General features: G+C 39.3%; 3 protein-coding genes across 4 annotated transcripts; 1 reads left to right on the forward strand and 2 right to left on the reverse strand.

Annotated features, from left to right (window-relative positions):
• Positions 1 to 539: 539 nt before the first annotated feature.
• On the reverse strand, positions 540 to 7,154 carry LOC135942264 (gametogenetin-binding protein 2). The gene is made up of 9 exons (XM_065488282.1): positions 6,896 to 7,154; positions 6,268 to 6,458; positions 6,065 to 6,208; positions 3,478 to 3,930; positions 2,666 to 2,840; positions 2,413 to 2,571; positions 1,891 to 2,287; positions 1,734 to 1,837; positions 540 to 1,398 (listed from the first exon to the last, which is right to left on the reverse strand). Exons 1-9 carry the CDS (start codon positions 6,983 to 6,985, stop codon positions 1,237 to 1,239), a joined length of 1,875 nt encoding a protein of 624 aa, XP_065344354.1. The 5' UTR covers positions 6,986 to 7,154; the 3' UTR covers positions 540 to 1,236.
• Positions 7,155 to 10,349: 3,195 nt separating this feature from the next.
• On the forward strand, positions 10,350 to 13,826 carry ric8a (ric8 guanine nucleotide exchange factor A). Of its 2 annotated transcripts, none has more exons than XM_065487742.1 (12): positions 10,350 to 10,470; positions 10,537 to 10,772; positions 10,823 to 10,962; positions 11,019 to 11,125; positions 11,178 to 11,376; positions 11,437 to 11,545; positions 11,596 to 11,762; positions 11,851 to 12,013; positions 12,063 to 12,330; positions 12,882 to 13,032; positions 13,095 to 13,214; positions 13,267 to 13,826. In XM_065487742.1, exons 2-12 carry the CDS (start codon positions 10,683 to 10,685, stop codon positions 13,400 to 13,402), a joined length of 1,650 nt encoding a protein of 549 aa, XP_065343814.1. In that variant the 5' UTR covers positions 10,350 to 10,470; positions 10,537 to 10,682; the 3' UTR covers positions 13,403 to 13,826. The 2 variants fall into 2 exon arrangements, with proteins under 2 accessions (XP_065343814.1, XP_065343813.1); XM_065487741.1 differs by having other exon boundaries at positions 10,453 to 10,470; positions 10,525 to 10,772.
• ND-39 (NADH:ubiquinone oxidoreductase subunit 39) lies at positions 13,812 to 16,045 on the reverse strand. The gene is made up of 6 exons (XM_065487744.1): positions 15,920 to 16,045; positions 15,439 to 15,647; positions 15,069 to 15,362; positions 14,717 to 15,012; positions 14,476 to 14,662; positions 13,812 to 14,106 (listed from the first exon to the last, which is right to left on the reverse strand). The coding sequence occupies exons 1-6, from the start codon at positions 15,957 to 15,959 to the stop codon at positions 13,921 to 13,923; spliced, it is 1,212 nt and encodes a 403-aa protein (XP_065343816.1). The 5' UTR covers positions 15,960 to 16,045; the 3' UTR covers positions 13,812 to 13,920.
• Between the last annotated feature and the right edge of the window lie 98 nt (positions 16,046 to 16,143).

A 16,143-nucleotide genomic window follows, 5' to 3' on the forward strand; every position in this document is an offset into this window, starting at 1 on the left:
TCATGACATGCAGCAGCAGGAATGATAAAAAGGAACGCGCGAGGTCCTTCGTCATTGGAGCGCCGAAAATCTTGAGATAACGCGCCAATATATTTTTATGATGTGTTATCAATTAATAAACGTTTCATCATGCACCGGTCGTCAGAGATCGAACAACATGGAAAATACGAGTAAATATATAAAAAAGCTATTTTCAAGTAAGATAACCTGTTATCTCTTATCGTCGTGTTGAACTTATGAAACACTCTTCAACACTCACTGCGCCACTATTAACAGATAACAAGATAAGATAGCGTGAATGGCACACAGAATGAACGCACGGCCCTGTTGCTGCTCAGAATTTGTTTAATTTTATTAATAGGGTAAAGAGAGCGCGTAATAAAGATAAACGAACGGACGTTACGTAAATCAGCATGCAAATATTCAAATTATGTATTTTCTTGGGTGCGTGTCAGTGTAATCCAGTCAAATTTGTTTCGATAGAGTAGCAGGATTTATTTAGCTAGAACGAAGCCAAGGTCATTTAGTCAATCAAATCATTTTTCATCCATGTGCAGGTTCCTTGTATTTTGAAGAAAAAAACTACAATGTAGACAAATGAGCGGCGAAGGTTTGAATCTGTTACACAATAACTAAATATATACGAAACTACACAAAGAGTCCTGTAGGTTGAATAATTGCTATGCTCCAAAGGGAAAGGGCTCAAAAACTGCAATTTAATTCCAAATTATTTTCTAGTGAGAGCCAGCAGAATGCTGGCGCAAATGAATGAAGCCACATCAGTTAGAATTTAATCAGTACTCAGACGCGACAGAGTTTGCATCGATTATAGATCGCCAGGCAGCGATTCAACAAGATTTCTCGCAACAAAAATAACGCATCTGTGACGAGTACAAAATTGAATTCGATTATTCATCAACAGTATAAACTCGATTATTTGACACTATCACTTAAAGGGTAATTAATATCTAATGGAATCAACACTGGATAAATGGAATCTTTTTGAAGGCATCATGCATTTCAAACAAGGCAATAAGGATAGCAAACAACTCCATAGTTAGTTCACCTTTTATCTGTCTTTGATCGAGTTTTTACTGCTTTCTGTGACAAAATTACCATTCCTCAAGTTTGATTTTGACCACAAAAAAAATATAGCATCGTAAATACAACTTTCTAAAAAATATGAAAAATATTGGGGAGTCAACTGGGGCTGCCAATGCTTAGTTTTACTGGGTTTCAACAAGGATTGTTGCACAGGATCTCGAAACGAGCTCTAAGGATTTCACGCAACTCTCTTCTCTTCTCTTTTACTTCCTCCATTTGAGCTTCAAATGCTTTCACATCCTCTGCTGGAATGAAACTGCTCTCGCTGTCTTCCTCATCAAGTGTCGGCGTATCCTGGAATTAGATTTTAACTCACTAAGTAACAAATTTGTTTCAGCCGAGTGTTTTGAAAGCAGCAATTTAAAAATTTAAAGATTTCAAATTCCGGTCCAAATTGATAACTTAAAGAAAAAAAATGTCTTTTAAATAGTATTAATTTAATGAAAATCTAATTATTTCATAAAATAAATTTAATAATGAATAAAAATGACATCAATTAAAAATGGTATCCATCAAACCACTATGGACACTCAGGCAAGCAACAAGAAAAAATGTTGTTTTATAATTATATAAATCCTATGGGGCATATTGCATAATATGGATAAGGTTCCTCTAAAAATGACACCTACCTCTAACATCTGCAATAATGTTCTTGGGCCATTATCGACCAAAGACTTCTTTTGCCATAACAATTCTCTGAGGGTGTTGTTCTCTTTACTTGCCTCAGCACAATCTGTTGACACATTTTAGTTAAAGTCGTCTCTCATTCAAGGCTGACAAGCTTACCATCGTGGTTGCAGAAGCCATCCGAACAAGCGACTTCAGATCCCTCTGGTGAACTGGGCAGGCTGCATGAGCCAGAAATGGTTTCATTTCCCTCTGACGAGTATCCAAAGTCATGCGACTGCTGGCTGGAACACCTGGCTGACCACTTGTTGGCAGGATTTTTCTGAGCACTTTGACACGAGTCACAAGACGCGGCCGCCATGCCAACAGAACCGCCGCCGCCACTACAATTCTGCTGAACCATGAGCTGCGGATGGTGTTTGGTGCCTTTTTTATTTGTCGCGCACGACAGTTTACGGCTCAACACGACCTTTTTCTTCTCATCAATGATGTCTTTGCCGTCTTCGCTATCTTCACACAGGCAAGCCGGGTTTTTGCAGGGTTGCTCCTCACCACACTTAGAACAAAAGTTGTAAAAATCAAGTTAGTAATCTCAAAGCTAATTTTTCAAGTAGATTTTTGATCAGAGTAAAAATGGTTACAGTCAAAACAAAATTCAGGCAAGCTTGAGTGTCCGCTCACCTCACAGTTACTCTCTTTTTCTTCCGCCTTCTTTTCTTTCTTCTTCTTCCTTTTCTGCTTTTTGTTTTCCTTGCGGATCTCCTTTGCAAGTTCTTCCTTGGTGATTTCCTCGTAGAGTAGCATGAGTTTTGACATGCCCCTCTTTTCATCTACTGCCAACTAATTTGACAAGGAATACATATTAAAACAATTCTTACAATTATTTCACGCGATAGCTTTCTCAAGGAATCTATCAAATATTTGAAAGACCCACCTGAAAGTTTCGGCCCAACGCTTGCGTGGCAGCTGCAGCCAGAACCTTGGCAGTTCTCTCTTCCTCTCTCAGCCTTTGCTGGATTCTGTGGAGCCGGTCATAGAGACAAAGCCCGATGCAAGTAAGGACTTCCTCTTGAGCCACCTCCAAAGTCTTGGCATGCCTCTCTCTACGACTGAGCAAAGTATTACATGTGTAAAATGAGGTTGAAAACTAAGGAGAATTGATCAATGTGGTTGCTTTTGGTCATTTCCCCCGCTGTTTTTTCAGTGTTTTGGTGTTCAATTAAACTGATAAAAAATAGTACTTGTCAAAATCAGGGTTCGCCAAAAACCCGTGTTTTCCGAAAAAACACTGCAATGCAAAATACTTTTTGCGGGGTTTTATGCAATTTTGCGTACTTTCCCGAAACATGCATTTTGATTGAAAATTCTCGTGATGGATGATAAAAACTAGGGATGACCTTTTTTGACGCGAAATGTGACCTTTTCGAGGTTAAATTCGGTAAAATGCGGAAAACCCCAAAACTGGTGGGTTTTCCGGCTGTTCATAGCGCAAAAGACAGTAGTTCATTTTTGTGAATTGCAAAATTGGCGAACCCTGGTCAAAATATGATGCCTAATTTTTTTACCTATTACAAAAAAAAATGGGAGAGATTTTACGTCCAAACAAAAAATGAGTTTCTTTGTAGGATTTAGAAAAATCAATTAGAGATAAAATAATTGAATAGAAAAATAATGAGCCCAGGCAATCGACAACAAATAAAAAATGAAAAGCCAATGGAATTAAATGCAAGAAGATTCTCAAATTACCTTCCGTTGAGCTCTGGCTCAGCTCTATTGATGAGCTGACTAACAAAGTCGGTGCTGCACTTGATGTGCAAGTGCTTTTCATCAGAGCAGTACTCGATGCCATCATACAACGCCTTCTGGTAGCCTTTGAGCTCTTCAGCAGTGGGTTGTGCGACACCGTCAGGAGGCACAGGCGTGTCTCCGTCGGCGACCAGCAGAGAGTATGCCTGAAGCACTTTGTTGCGGCACTCTGTGCAGAAGCGGTGCTTGCGGAGGTACGCCTCCAGGGTCTGCAACAGTACAGAGGTTTCGACCAGCAGCGCCTCTTCTCTGCAAATCGGATACATCGCGTCCCAAACGTCCAGCCAGTTGCCGATGGCACCGCGGTGTCTCTGGGTTTCTAGGGTGTGCAGGGTGCAGCGGGGCCTTTTCTTAGACCGCTGAGGCCCGTCAGCTAGCGAGTTCAACCTGCTCCTAGAAGAGTAAGTTGGAACAGTAATTAGCAACTTTATTTATTGTTATGAACCAGTAGGGCAACTTTGCCCCATACATGCTCACTTCCAACACCAAAATATTGCAAATTTTAACTGAACATTATAAAAGAGGTTTGTTCAGTAATGCGAAAACATTAGATCTTCAATTGTCCATATAAACGCACTGAAGTTCTCATTCATGCATATGTATTTAGCGACAGAATCGACTGAATATTCAAGTACCATGGTACTTACATTTTTGTCTATTTAACAATTACACAAAACAGCTCAATGTCCAGCGCGAGAACATGCCACGCATATTTGGCTTTTGCCACCTATTCAGGATATTTAAAGTTGGAAATAGCTATTTTTCAACTGTAGGATAAATAACTTATGGAGGAAATTCCTGCGGTTTACCTGTTGCTATTTTGGTCTCTTCAAATAACAAAAAGTCAAAGAATCTATTTAAATTAAATTGAAAGGTTGGGTGGAAAATTTTACAATCATTCAGTAATTAAGTGTGCATGGAAGCAAAGAGAGCCTTTATTCAAAGAGAGTATAATATTGAATTTAGCCAAAGCTTTGGGAACAGAAAATTAGGATTGCCAATTTTCAATCAAACATGCTTGAGATTTATTGGCCAGTGTGTAATAAATTAGAATTAGTAGAGGTGTTTTTTCATCAGTTCACCTCTTTCTAGATGGGCAACTAGCGAAAACTCCGTGTCCCAATAACATCGCATTAAACAATATCATGGGCGCACGAGACTCATTGGAGTAAGCCCAGTCCAGATAAGGACCAGCTCGTGCTACTGCCCCAGGACCGAGGTCTTATATTGAAATGCTAGGCATTCCTCCCATGAAGTTCATTAATGTATGCTGGAAAGGTGCTTACCGGCAAGTTGCGAGTTGAAAAGCTTTCGCAATCCTCTTCGTCAATGTATGAGAGTCAAATATAGGTTCAACCCATCCCTAACGATATTAGACGCCTCTAATATCCTTACTTGACCTCAAACATAGCTCCTATTCTCGCATTGCAAGTAAACGCGTAAGAATGTGCTCATCAGTGCGAGCAAACGGCTTGATGTAAGTCACTTGAATAGGCGATCAAGTAAATCCAGCAGAAAGTTTGACTCTGCTGTCGTATGTTGAAAGAAAAGTCATGATTCCACTTTTCTAATAGCTTGGTTTCTTGAGTCTGCGCCAGCTTGAACACAGACACACAAAGCCACAAGGAAAACGGTGAAAGACACGCTCATCCCTCGCCTTACCTGTATTTGCCGAAACAAAATATATTAACCTTACTGCTTGGCCTAACTTAGGAAAGTGCCAAGCTCTAAGTTTTCATTGCGGCTTTTGAGAATAATAATACATTTCACCAACATGTATTTCTCAGCCTAACAAACAGGGTTCGCAAAAACCCGAGTTTTCTTTCAAAAAATCCACTGCATTGCAAAAACCTTTTTGCGGGTTTTCCTGCAATTTTGCGCATTTTTTCGGAACACGTGCATTTTTATTGAAAATAAAACATTCTCTTGATGGATGAGCAAAATATATTTTTACAGAAAAAAAACGCCACTGGTTTCACCTAGAGACCAACACTAATCGAAATTTTCCATAATTTACGACTTTTTGACGCGAACTGCTACCTTTTCTAGGCTAAATTCGGAAAAATGAAGAGAAACCCAAAACTGGCGGGTTTTCCAGATGTATTTTCGGGCTAAAAATTAATGATACATTTTTGGCATTGCAAAATTGGCGAACCCAGCTAACAAAGTTTACCAAATAATTAAATTATGAAAGATAATAATTAAATCATAAAACTTGGGAAGTTTAAATTTCTACAAAATTTGAAAGTTAACTATATAGGAATTCAGTAGGGAATTAGGGTTGTGACTGCCCTGAGTACCTCGGATAAAAGCAATTCACAAGATTATAGGATGACAGCTGGTAGTAAGAGAATGTTTTCTGGGATTGGTTGCCATCAATATTAATACGAGTGTTTTTTGCCTTTATGGCGCTTATCATGAAAGACAGGAGAGGCAGAGAATCTTAAGAATGCGAGATAGTGCAAGCACAAGTTTTTTCTCTCCTGGAAGGTTGGAAGTGATCGATAAAAGTTCAAACTGTTCTTACTCATGATCACGCAGCAGCGCACAAAGGGTTGGCGGATCTTCAAGGGCTGATTTGCTGACGATCAAGAATCCTTCCTTAGTAACCTCTATAGGATGAAAAGTAGGATGACCAAACTTCTTCAATGTGTAGAACATCTTTTCCACACTGAATAAAATCAATTTTGGTTGCTGATTAGTTGGCATAATAGAGAGTTGCAGATCTACCTCCTTCGGCAGCCAACACAGGGAATTGTCTGGCTCAAGATGTCCAAGACATCTTTGCAATTTACTCGGAATGCTTTATTGATGTCTTCAAACGAGAGCAAGCTGTAGAGTGACAGAAAGGTTTCGTAGTCTTTTCCCTTTGAGGTTGTGCCTTCGCCGATAATGTTGGAGTTGGTAAGATCCAGAATCATCTGCAATGAAAAGGAATAAAACCATTACAACTCGGAGCATACCGGAAAAATATATAGAAACATGTGTTTCCTGGCGTTTCGACAGGCCCAGCTGTTTAAAACATAATTGAGAGCCTGCCACTATGCACCGAGATCGAAATGTGTGACTCAGCTCATAAACCGTGGGCAACTAAAATTGGTCACCTCTCTTAAAGGTCATTGAAGGTTTTGATTATTTATGTCAGGTAAAAGGTATGTAGGTATACCACTCCTCATTTGCATTGCAATCCAATATGGCGGACAGGATTGTGCTACTTGCAAAGGCAGGATTCTCTACAACGTGAAAAATGGCCACTTGACGGGAATGCGAGAAATGACTGAACACGCAAAACGTGCAAGACTCCAGGATGATGTTGGCCCCGCAAGTTATCGGAAAGAGAATAGAAAATCATTCTCACGGATAAGTTTTCGTCGACATCGAGAGGAAGTTGCCTCTTTTTGATAGGGGTGTTTTCTTCCGTCACAAAGACGTCCACAAGCTTCGCCATCGCTCGCACGTTAATGAATATTCACTGCGATTAACTCAAGCAAACTGAAATTATTGCGTGAGCAATAAAATCACCATAATGAGCACTTTTTCGCTAAAAGAAACGGCTACGCACAAAGCCGCTTTCCAGACCTCAAATGAGTGTGTGGTGGTGTGGGATAAGAAAACAAGAATCAAGCTGAATTATTTTGCTCAACTGACATACCAGAGCCATCGTACGAACAAACTCACTACTAGTATTAATGACCCTCCCCCTCCAATGAATGTAACCGGTAAGCTCTGCAGGCGGTCGGTCGTAGGCTCCACCAGTGAAGTGCACAATGGTTCCAGTGGTGGCTATTCAATAGCCCGCCTTTTGCTGGGTGTTCTTCTCATTTATCTTTTAACTTTTCCCTAGCCCTAGTCCCTTTTCCCACCCACGGTGCAAACCTTTGCTATATTATTTACTCCCTAAATTCCCTAAGAAGGGTCGCTCTTATTCTTTGGTGTGTTGCAGTTTGTATTTTAAAATTAACTTTGCTCTTTGTTGGGCTTGTCCGATTTCTATTGTCACTTTTTGAGTAAGGATAACCAATAGTCAGGCCAGTGTGGAATTATAATAGAATGACAACAAACAATAATTTTGAAAATTTTTGTCAGGCACCTATCCTGTAACATGGTTTTAGAGAAATGAATGCGGAGAAAATTAAAGACTTACGCAAAATTATGCAACAATATATTTTTATCCTTTTTATGGAGAAATAAAATTAATAATATCATATAGGTGTGTTCAAACGGTTTTTTAAATTTAATCCACTTAATTGCATCACTCTAATTTACGTGTAAGAAGTTAATTAATATTAAATTATGTTAGAAAGTTATAATTTTCAATTTTTATTTATTATAACGAAATCAGCGCAATCTGTGAACTCGGAAAAGCATAATTTTTTCGACTTTAATTGGGCGAGACGCCAGCCAATGTCGGGCGTTTTCAGTTTTTGGGGACAATAGATTTTAAGAAAATGTGGCACCCTTTGTCCCATACAATATGTTAGCTCCACCAATCAAATAGCAGAACTAACTCTTTATTTGCCATCGAAGCCACCCCCACATCAAAAAATGACCAGCCCCCGTTGGCTCGCATTGTTACAGGCATTGAAAGGAGTGTTAAAGCAGTGGGAGATACATAAGGGACATAATGCTAGGGTCACTGCCAGATATTATTCAGGGATCTATGGCTGCCCAATGTCAGGGATGAAAAATGGTGGCTAAAAAGGTGAAATGGTCAATTCCGTTCATTATTAATGCTCCATTTTTCCAATACAGCAAAAAACAAATAATAAGGATCATAAAATTATTATGATATATTTTAATATTACATTTTTATCATGCATTTTATTCTGTAGCGGTACAACAACGCGGTCCTGCTTTTTGTTGGAAGCCAACAATTGTCGGCGGTTTGAATTATTGTAATTTTGCATTATTGTTTAACAGCAGAAAGATGATTTTAAAATAAGAATTCAGTTTTCGTCCGTCAGCCACACGGTGCTGACGTGATTCGTTTAATAGTGCAGAACCCGATTCAAAGGGGTGAGTCCAACCGTCAGTTAAACTAAAGAATTTGTAACTTATTATTGTAAACCATTTCAGTTCTGGTATTTTATTAAGCATCCGATCGGATTTCCAACTGTAACCACTAATACACCAACAAAATTCGTCAATCTGAATTCATCGGTCTTCATCATTTCAAACCCTCTTCATTCTCCCAAATTGGTGACCCCGACGTGACAAGTAACGCAGCCAAACCACTTCAAGAATCACAGTCAAGCCATTTCAAGACGCGAATTCGCCGGACACCAGCAAGCTCGGAAGCCCACTGGTTTCCTTAAACCCGGCGAACGCAAGCACCAACCATTTTTTATTGGAGACCGAAAACCGTTACACAAAGTGGACTCACAAACTGCAAAATCGCAAGTTCAAGATTTTTTCGGGTACAACAATCCCAAAATTTAAATCCGCAACAATGCTGATGAGCAACATAATAAGTAAATCAACCGTTTGAACGCAAGAATTTTCAACTGAAGTCATCAGCATCAACCAACAATCAAGAGAAACAATCGACCATCGCACCAGCTTGAAGAATTTTCCAAGTTTAATCCCCATTCGTGTCAGCGGTCGCGACAATATCGCCTAAGAGCCTCCTTGTCTGTGTGGAGTAAGGAAGTCTGGAGAACTTCCCTTGGCCGGCAAAATGAGAAGAAAAATGAAGAATTTTGATGCGAAGCAGTAACTGCGTCCGCGTAGGGCCCACGCGAAAGAACAAAAGACGCCTAGTTCTGCTCGACTAATCACAAAAAGGTTTGCCTCATTTGACACGGGTTTAATTCGGTCACGATTGAGTTTCCATAATTGCAATTCAAAGACAAAATGTGTCACACAAGAATTTTCCTTTCTGCTGATAAACAAACTCGTTTAAATTTCAGACCAAAATAATTTCAAACGCGCTGTCCTCGCTGTTGCATTTCTTAAAGTGGAATAGGAGTTCACGCTCCTTTTCATTTGCCCTTGTCTGAACAATGCGTTCGACAATTCCCGTGCAACAGAGTGTACAGTATGACAAAATATTAGATTTTTGGTAGTTGATGATTGCGGTTGGTCTGGAGCGCAAAGCTCGATCGACACCGCGCAGTGCAACACCAATGTGCTGGATTAATTACGGCGATTCAAAGTCGGTCCAGTTAAATTTTTCTTGGCTTTCCAAACTTCCAGTTTATGACCCCCGGACTAATGTAGCGGTACAACAACGCGGTCCTGCTTTTTGTTGGAAGCCAACAATTGTCGGCGGTTTGAATTATTGTAATTTTGCATTATTGTTTAACAGCAGAAAGATGATTTTAAAATAAGAATTCAGTTTTCGTCCGTCAGCCACACGGTGCTGACGTGATTCGTTTAATAGTGCAGAACCCGATTCAAAGGGGTGAGTCCAACCGTCAGTTAAACTAAAGAATTTGTAACTTATTATTGTAAACCATTTCAGTTCTGGTATTTGATTAAGTATCCGATCGGATTTGCAACTGTACCTAATACACCAACCAAATTTTTCATCTGAATTCATCGGTCTTCATCATTTCAACCCTCTTCATTCTCCCAAAATTCTATGAAACTTACTAGACTGAAGATCATCCCTTCAGTCTGCTCTCAGAATTTCTTATTTTTCCCGTAATTTTGTATTCTCTATGATATATCTATAGATAAAAATTAACAAAATTAATAAAAAAAATTCCTCTAAAAAGTTTTTCTTGCCGGTTGTGTCCCCATCGGAGTTACAACAATCGGTATCTTTTCATTTGCCATGAGTCTGATCAATGGGCGTGTCTCTGTTACTCGCAAGAACCAGACGGGCAGACGAAGTGCAAAGGCTATCCTTACTCCACCTTTTACGTTATGTTATTGTGTCTCTTGTCTGTCGTCTGTCGCTGGTGTTGATAGAAACAGTAGTGGTAGACTGTGAGTGCACGTTTAATTTTTTGATTATCTCTGTCTTAAGTGAAACTCTTTAAGACATTTTTTCAGGAATTCCTACTCAGGTTCCAGTCTTCTTGTTTAACGTTTCTCGTGATTGATTTCGTCACGTCTGGTCACGTCACAGAAAAAGTGCGCTTTGTTGTGGAACATTGCAGAGAAGACCTACAAGATCTCTTTCAGAAAATAACAATAAAATGGAGTTTGAACCGGTCGCTTTTATAGAAGTCCTTAAAAGTGGAGTCTTGCAAGATATCCATCCAGCCCTTGCATCGTTTTGCAAAATGGTACGATTTTGAACTTGATGTGGTGTTTGTAAGCAATATTATGTTTCTAGAATGCTCAAAGATTTTCATTTGATGACATCTTTAGTGTGGAAAAAAGAAGAATTTTGTGGGATGATATCATCAAGTTAATAAGAGAATGTTCTGATCCTTCTTTCAATCAACTTTCTCTGAGCAGTCTATTGATCTTAAGGTTTGTTTACATAAATTTAACACTATGTAGTAAAAATGAAGATGACGTTCATTTAGCCGGGACAAAATAATCGCTGAAAGCGTTGATGAGGACTGCATTGAATTTCTTCTAAGTTGTGCTGGTTTAGGAGAAGATCCAGCCCAAGGAGAAATCAACTATGATGGTGAGATTAAATTGCCCTTCTTTCATGACATATTATTCACAAAATATTTTAGTTGTTCTTGCTGCGTTAAAATGCCTGAGCAATTTAACCTTCAACAGTCCCATTGTGCAAGTTTACATTTCTAAATGCCATTGTACGGCTAGCATCATCAGAAGGCTAAAAGAAGTGAGCGATCCAAATATTCCACACTTGGTCAAGTTTTTTGACTTGAAACTCCTCTTCCTTATCACTGCCAAATGCCCAGAGATTGTGTAAGGTTCCAGTTAATATCATTAGGTATTTAACGAAGCGTAGAAAATATGGATTTCCAGGAATCGGGTGAAAAATGAGGAGCAAGCGATTGAAGTGTTAACAAGAGCTTTATCAGAGACCACTGGAGCCAGACAAAGTCCGGCTGCAAGTTCTGCATACTTTTTAACAGTAACCTAAATAAATTTAAAGTTTAAATGTGTCAAAATACTGTCTTTTAGGTAGAGCAAATTGATTTGGCCAGTGAAATTTTGAAAGTTCTTTTCAATATCATGGTCAAAAATGAAGAAAGCATTCCAGAAAATCAGGATATAGAACTCTTGGGTTTATTGCATGATCTGCTTCTCTTTGGTGCACCAGATGAGAAGAAATTAGATGACATTCGAAGGTATTTAAAAGCATTTCAGCTTTGATGCTAATAATTTCCCACCAAACATAAACAGCAACTCAAATTTGATTATTTTGCTCTCGAACAGCCATTCCATAAATCTTCTGATGATCATTCCTTCCATCTTGTATGACATATTGACCCCACCGTTGGTTGGAGCCCAGGACAAACCACAATTTGAAGGCAAAAACATGGAGATATTGGTCGTTATGTCAGATTTTCTCTACAGACGCCTGGTGGTCAGCAGAACGGTAATACAAAATATTGTTCTAAAAATTAGGATGCTTAACCTTTTTAAAGGACATTGCCCTGTCGGCCGTGGGAGTGAAAAATCTGATGGAGAACGTTTCGCCCATTCTAACAGTCTTGAGTAGAGGTTGTCTCGCGCAGCGCTCAATGCGAAAGTTTTTGCGAAATAAAATTCTCCCACCGCTCACCGACGAAGTCATGCAGCGACCTGAAATGGGTGACACCAGCCGAAACTTGTTGTGCGCCCTGCTGACGACACCCATAACGCAAGTTCGAGATCTGGCTGCTGATTTCCTGTTTATCCTCTGCAAGGAAAAAGGTATTTTCACGTTTAGATATAATAAGAGGTCTCAACCTGCTGCGCCGCGCTAGCCAGAAAATTTTGGGTCTCGTAGGCAGCTGCTTGCCGCCATGAAGGCTAAGCTGCGCCAGCCACTGGTGTAAAAGGGTGTTATAAAATTAAACAGTGCAGAAGCACAAAATGTTTTCCGGCCCTTCGGACCATTAAGCACTGTCAAACTTAATGTAAAAAAATTCAAACACGAGCCTCCGCCTTAATTCTCGCGACTGAGACCTCTAGATATTAAATTTTGGAAACCCTTGGCTGATCAAAACTTTTGTGAAATTTATTTGACTGTCTTGTAGCTTTGCTAATGCTAATGAGATTAAAATTATTAAGTCGGATTTCAAAAATCAAAATTTCAAATCACCATCGTTCAATGAAATGTTTTTCTGTTAATTTAAAATTTTCTTATTCTAAATTACGTTGTATTCAGGTTAGATTTATAGAGACTTAATGAGACTTCATAGTGTGCTCTAATCCTGGCTTTGAACTTGTTTTTTTTAACTTGAACATTTTTTTTCTAACAGTGGCTCGGTTTGTGAAGTATGTTGGCTATGGAAATGCTGCTGGCTTGCTAGCAAATCGAGGGCTAATGCTAGGCGGAAGAGGCAAAATGGGTCATTATTCATCAGACAGTGAGGACAGCGACACTGAGGAGTACAAACAAATCAAGGACCAGTACGAAACATCCTAAATACTATTTAAGAAAAGATAAATAAATAAAAAATCTTTCATATTAGAATTAATCCCATCATTGGGTGCTATGAGGAGCCGAGACCAGACCCCATGGAAAACATGTCAGAAGAACAGAAGGAATACGAGGCGGTGAAACTAGTGGAGAAGATTGACCAGCTAACGAGGTATGGTGATCAAGGTTAACAAAATGACGCGTACTTATTTCATGGATAACAGAAGCGGAGTGATACAGCCCTGCAGGGTAGGACCTGATGGACGCCCTGTACCAGTTGATCACGTTTTGCAGCTGCAGGAAGAATTGGCCAGAATGCACGCTCCTCTCCAAGATGACAGTGATGAAGATTCTGATTAAGTTTCTGTTAATCTATTTTTAATTTAATGCTGGTCATTTATTTGCTCTCCAGTTTCAAGAGATAATGAACCTACCTAAAATCATAAACTGATTTAATTTGGTGTTTTAAAAATTTGGATGCTAAAAATCCTCTTTGATAATTTAATGGCTAATCAAAGTTTTCAAGTAGTCATTTATTGATCCGCATTTGGAGCGTTGGTATGCGTGGAAATTAACCAAAATTACTGTTAAACCTATAAGTAATAATTGATTTATTCAAGATTAGAGGAAAAAATTGTGTTAAATCTCTCGTTTGCTGTGGATACAGTTTGAGCTAGTCAATGTGTAAATGTCTTGATTTGTTACTGTTATAACTTTTCATTTATGTGTATGGGAACCTGAAGCATTTTAATAAAATTTCAGATACAAATATATGTCATGCCGATGAATTTCTTTAATTTAGTCGCATTATTTCTTAAAACAATTTAACAATCTATGTACATAGAAATTCTACCCAGCATCTTTTGATGTTGCAAAGTCTAGATGGTTGTTGGGATGAATTTGGGCGGGGCTGGCTTCTCAAACTCGCCCAGTTCTTCATCGTAGTAAGCATTAGCACGGAAAGGCTTCAGCTCCCATGGCACCTGGTCCTCCATGTGCGTGAGGTTCACTCCCAAATCCTCCAGGGTGGGGAATCCATAAGGAACCACATCGGTGACGTGATCCTACAGATTTATTTTAAAAAATTACAATTATTGACAAATTGAACTACATTAAAAAAATGTTTTTAAATTTCTAGGTATACTATTTTTACTCTTACAAACTAATAGGAAATTGAAAACCAAATTTTTAATGATTTATCATTAATTTACTGAATTTACCCATTTGACTTCACCTTGAGGGAAATTTTTAACTTGGGAATAGTAAAGACTGAAGGAAAAGAACTAAAGAGCTTACTAGAAAAATATCTATGATTTACTTGAAATTCTGGCTAATTTTAAGAGTTGCTAAAATATTTAAGAGGGAATAAACTCAAACATGAATCAGCCACAAAAAAAACCACAAGCATAATTATGCTGAACTGAATCATTTACCTTTTCCAGCTTCTCCCAAGACAACCCAGCGATGGGCCAGCCGGGGCAAATCTTTTCTGTCAAAGTCACCTTCAGTTTGAAGAAGGGATCAAAGCGCATGTCATATCTGACGTAGCCCCAGTCAGGGCCTTTACGCATCACCCTAAAGAACCAGTCGACTAGTTCGGAAAGCTGGTACCTCTTGGGCCTAATCAGGACGACAATGTAAGATGAGTGCAAGGGCCTGATTTTGAATGCTTACCCAACTGCATAATAGGTGTTACCAGCTGTGTCAGGATTTTTGATCGCAGCAACGATTCCAGCAGCCACATCACTGACGAAGACGGGCTGCTTGATGGTCGCCTCTCCACTCCTCCACAGAGGCACTGCTTTGAACTGGCGCCGCCACAGGTTGGCGTATGACCGCAGGAACCGATCTTCGCTGCCATAAATGTCGGATGGTCTGAAAACGACAGCGTCGGGGAAGATGTCTCGCACTAACCGCTCTCCGATGAACTTGGTCCTCAGAATCTTGGAGCCGTTGGGAAGAATGAGGGGCTGGATATTTAAAAAATTATTTAGCTGAATGGTAACCAATTTGACCCATTTCTCACCTCTGGATGTTCAGAGACACTGATGTTTGAGACATGGATTAGTTTTTCAACGCCGCACTCCTTGGCCAGTCTTGCAATTCTAGCAGGACCATCAATGTAAATGTCTTCAAACTTAAAGTTCTTGGTTTCCCAATCGCGGCCAACGAGGTTGATCACCACATTAGAGTACTTCATCGCCTTTTTGATGGAGGCATCATCCCTGATATCATAGGGCATGAACAGGACCTGGCCAAGGTCTCCAACCAGGCGGAGGCGCAGAGCGTCGTAATGGTCACCACGATAAGGCAAAATCAACTGCAATGTTGGTCAATTTTAATGAGCACCAATTTTATTACCAACAGTACAAAATAGATCAAATTAATAAATTTACCTGTGAGCCAATCTTGCCCAATTTATTGCACAGATAGCGACCTAGGAAACCTGTACTTCCAAAGACAGTGGCAACGATACCATTGAAGCTGGAACGACCGCCGGTTCCTTTTTTCATTGTCGCCAGTCTGGTAGACGACAGGGGTTTAACATCGGTGCTGTATTTGGCGTGAACGCAGGCAGTGGAGATTGCCGGCACCACATGATGTCCTGGAAGCAAATGAAATAAATAAATCTAGTTTTATAAATATGTTGACAGTCTGAAAGTTTTCTTGATACGAATTAAATATTAAAACATATTTCAGAAAAAAACAATGACCGGGGGCTTACGGAAGGCAGAGCAAAATCACTGAATTTTAGTGATGAACAATTGAAAATAAAACACATTTGGTACAAAATTGAATATTTTGAGATTCTGTATTACGACTCCAAATCAAATTTTTTTCTACTTCGTTAAAATAAAAGAAATTTGTATGATTTACGGCTTGATTGGACACCCAGCTGCCTTGCGATCGAGGCCATTTTTACTTTTGATCTGAATGTGTCAGTGCCACCAACATGTCCTTCTGATTTTTGTTGCGTTTTTCAAAATATGAAACAAATTTTCATTGAAGGCTACTACTCATAAAATAATTTTTTATAATATTGAATTTTACAAATTTTAACTCGTTCTAAGTTCAGGTAGCCAGTACGAAATAATTATTTC

This window comes from Cloeon dipterum, chromosome 4 (assembly GCF_949628265.1).
Source record: "Cloeon dipterum chromosome 4, ieCloDipt1.1, whole genome shotgun sequence".
Lineage (NCBI taxonomy): Eukaryota > Metazoa > Arthropoda > Insecta > Ephemeroptera > Baetidae > Cloeon > Cloeon dipterum.

Bases quoted from the DNA above. Each gene is read 5' to 3' on its own strand.
- LOC135942264 (XM_065488282.1), bottom strand. From the start codon at position 6,985: ATGGCGAAGCTTGTGGACGTCTTTGTGACGGAAGAAAACACCCCTATC. The intron at 2,841-3,477 runs GTAATTTGAGAA...TACTTTGCTCAG, and splicing joins GAGCCAGAGCTCAACGGAAG to TCGTAGAGAGAGGCATGCCA. The intron at 1,838-1,890 runs GTAAGCTTGTCA...ATGTGTCAACAG, and splicing joins TGGCTTCTGCAACCACGATG to ATTGTGCTGAGGCAAGTAAA.
- ric8a (XM_065487742.1), top strand. From the start codon at position 10,683: ATGGAGTTTGAACCGGTCGCTTTTATAGAAGTCCTTAAAAGTGGAGTC. The intron at 10,963-11,018 runs GTTTGTTTACAT...ACGTTCATTTAG, and splicing joins AGCAGTCTATTGATCTTAAG to CCGGGACAAAATAATCGCTG. The intron at 13,215-13,266 runs GTATGGTGATCA...CATGGATAACAG, and splicing joins AAGATTGACCAGCTAACGAG to AAGCGGAGTGATACAGCCCT.
- ND-39 (XM_065487744.1), bottom strand. From the start codon at position 15,959: ATGGCCTCGATCGCAAGGCAGCTGGGTGTCCAATCAAGCC. The intron at 15,013-15,068 runs GTGAGAAATGGG...TTAAATATCCAG, and splicing joins GTGTCTCTGAACATCCAGAG to CCCCTCATTCTTCCCAACGG. The intron at 14,107-14,475 runs GTAAATGATTCA...ATAAATCTGTAG, and splicing joins CTTGGGAGAAGCTGGAAAAG to GATCACGTCACCGATGTGGT.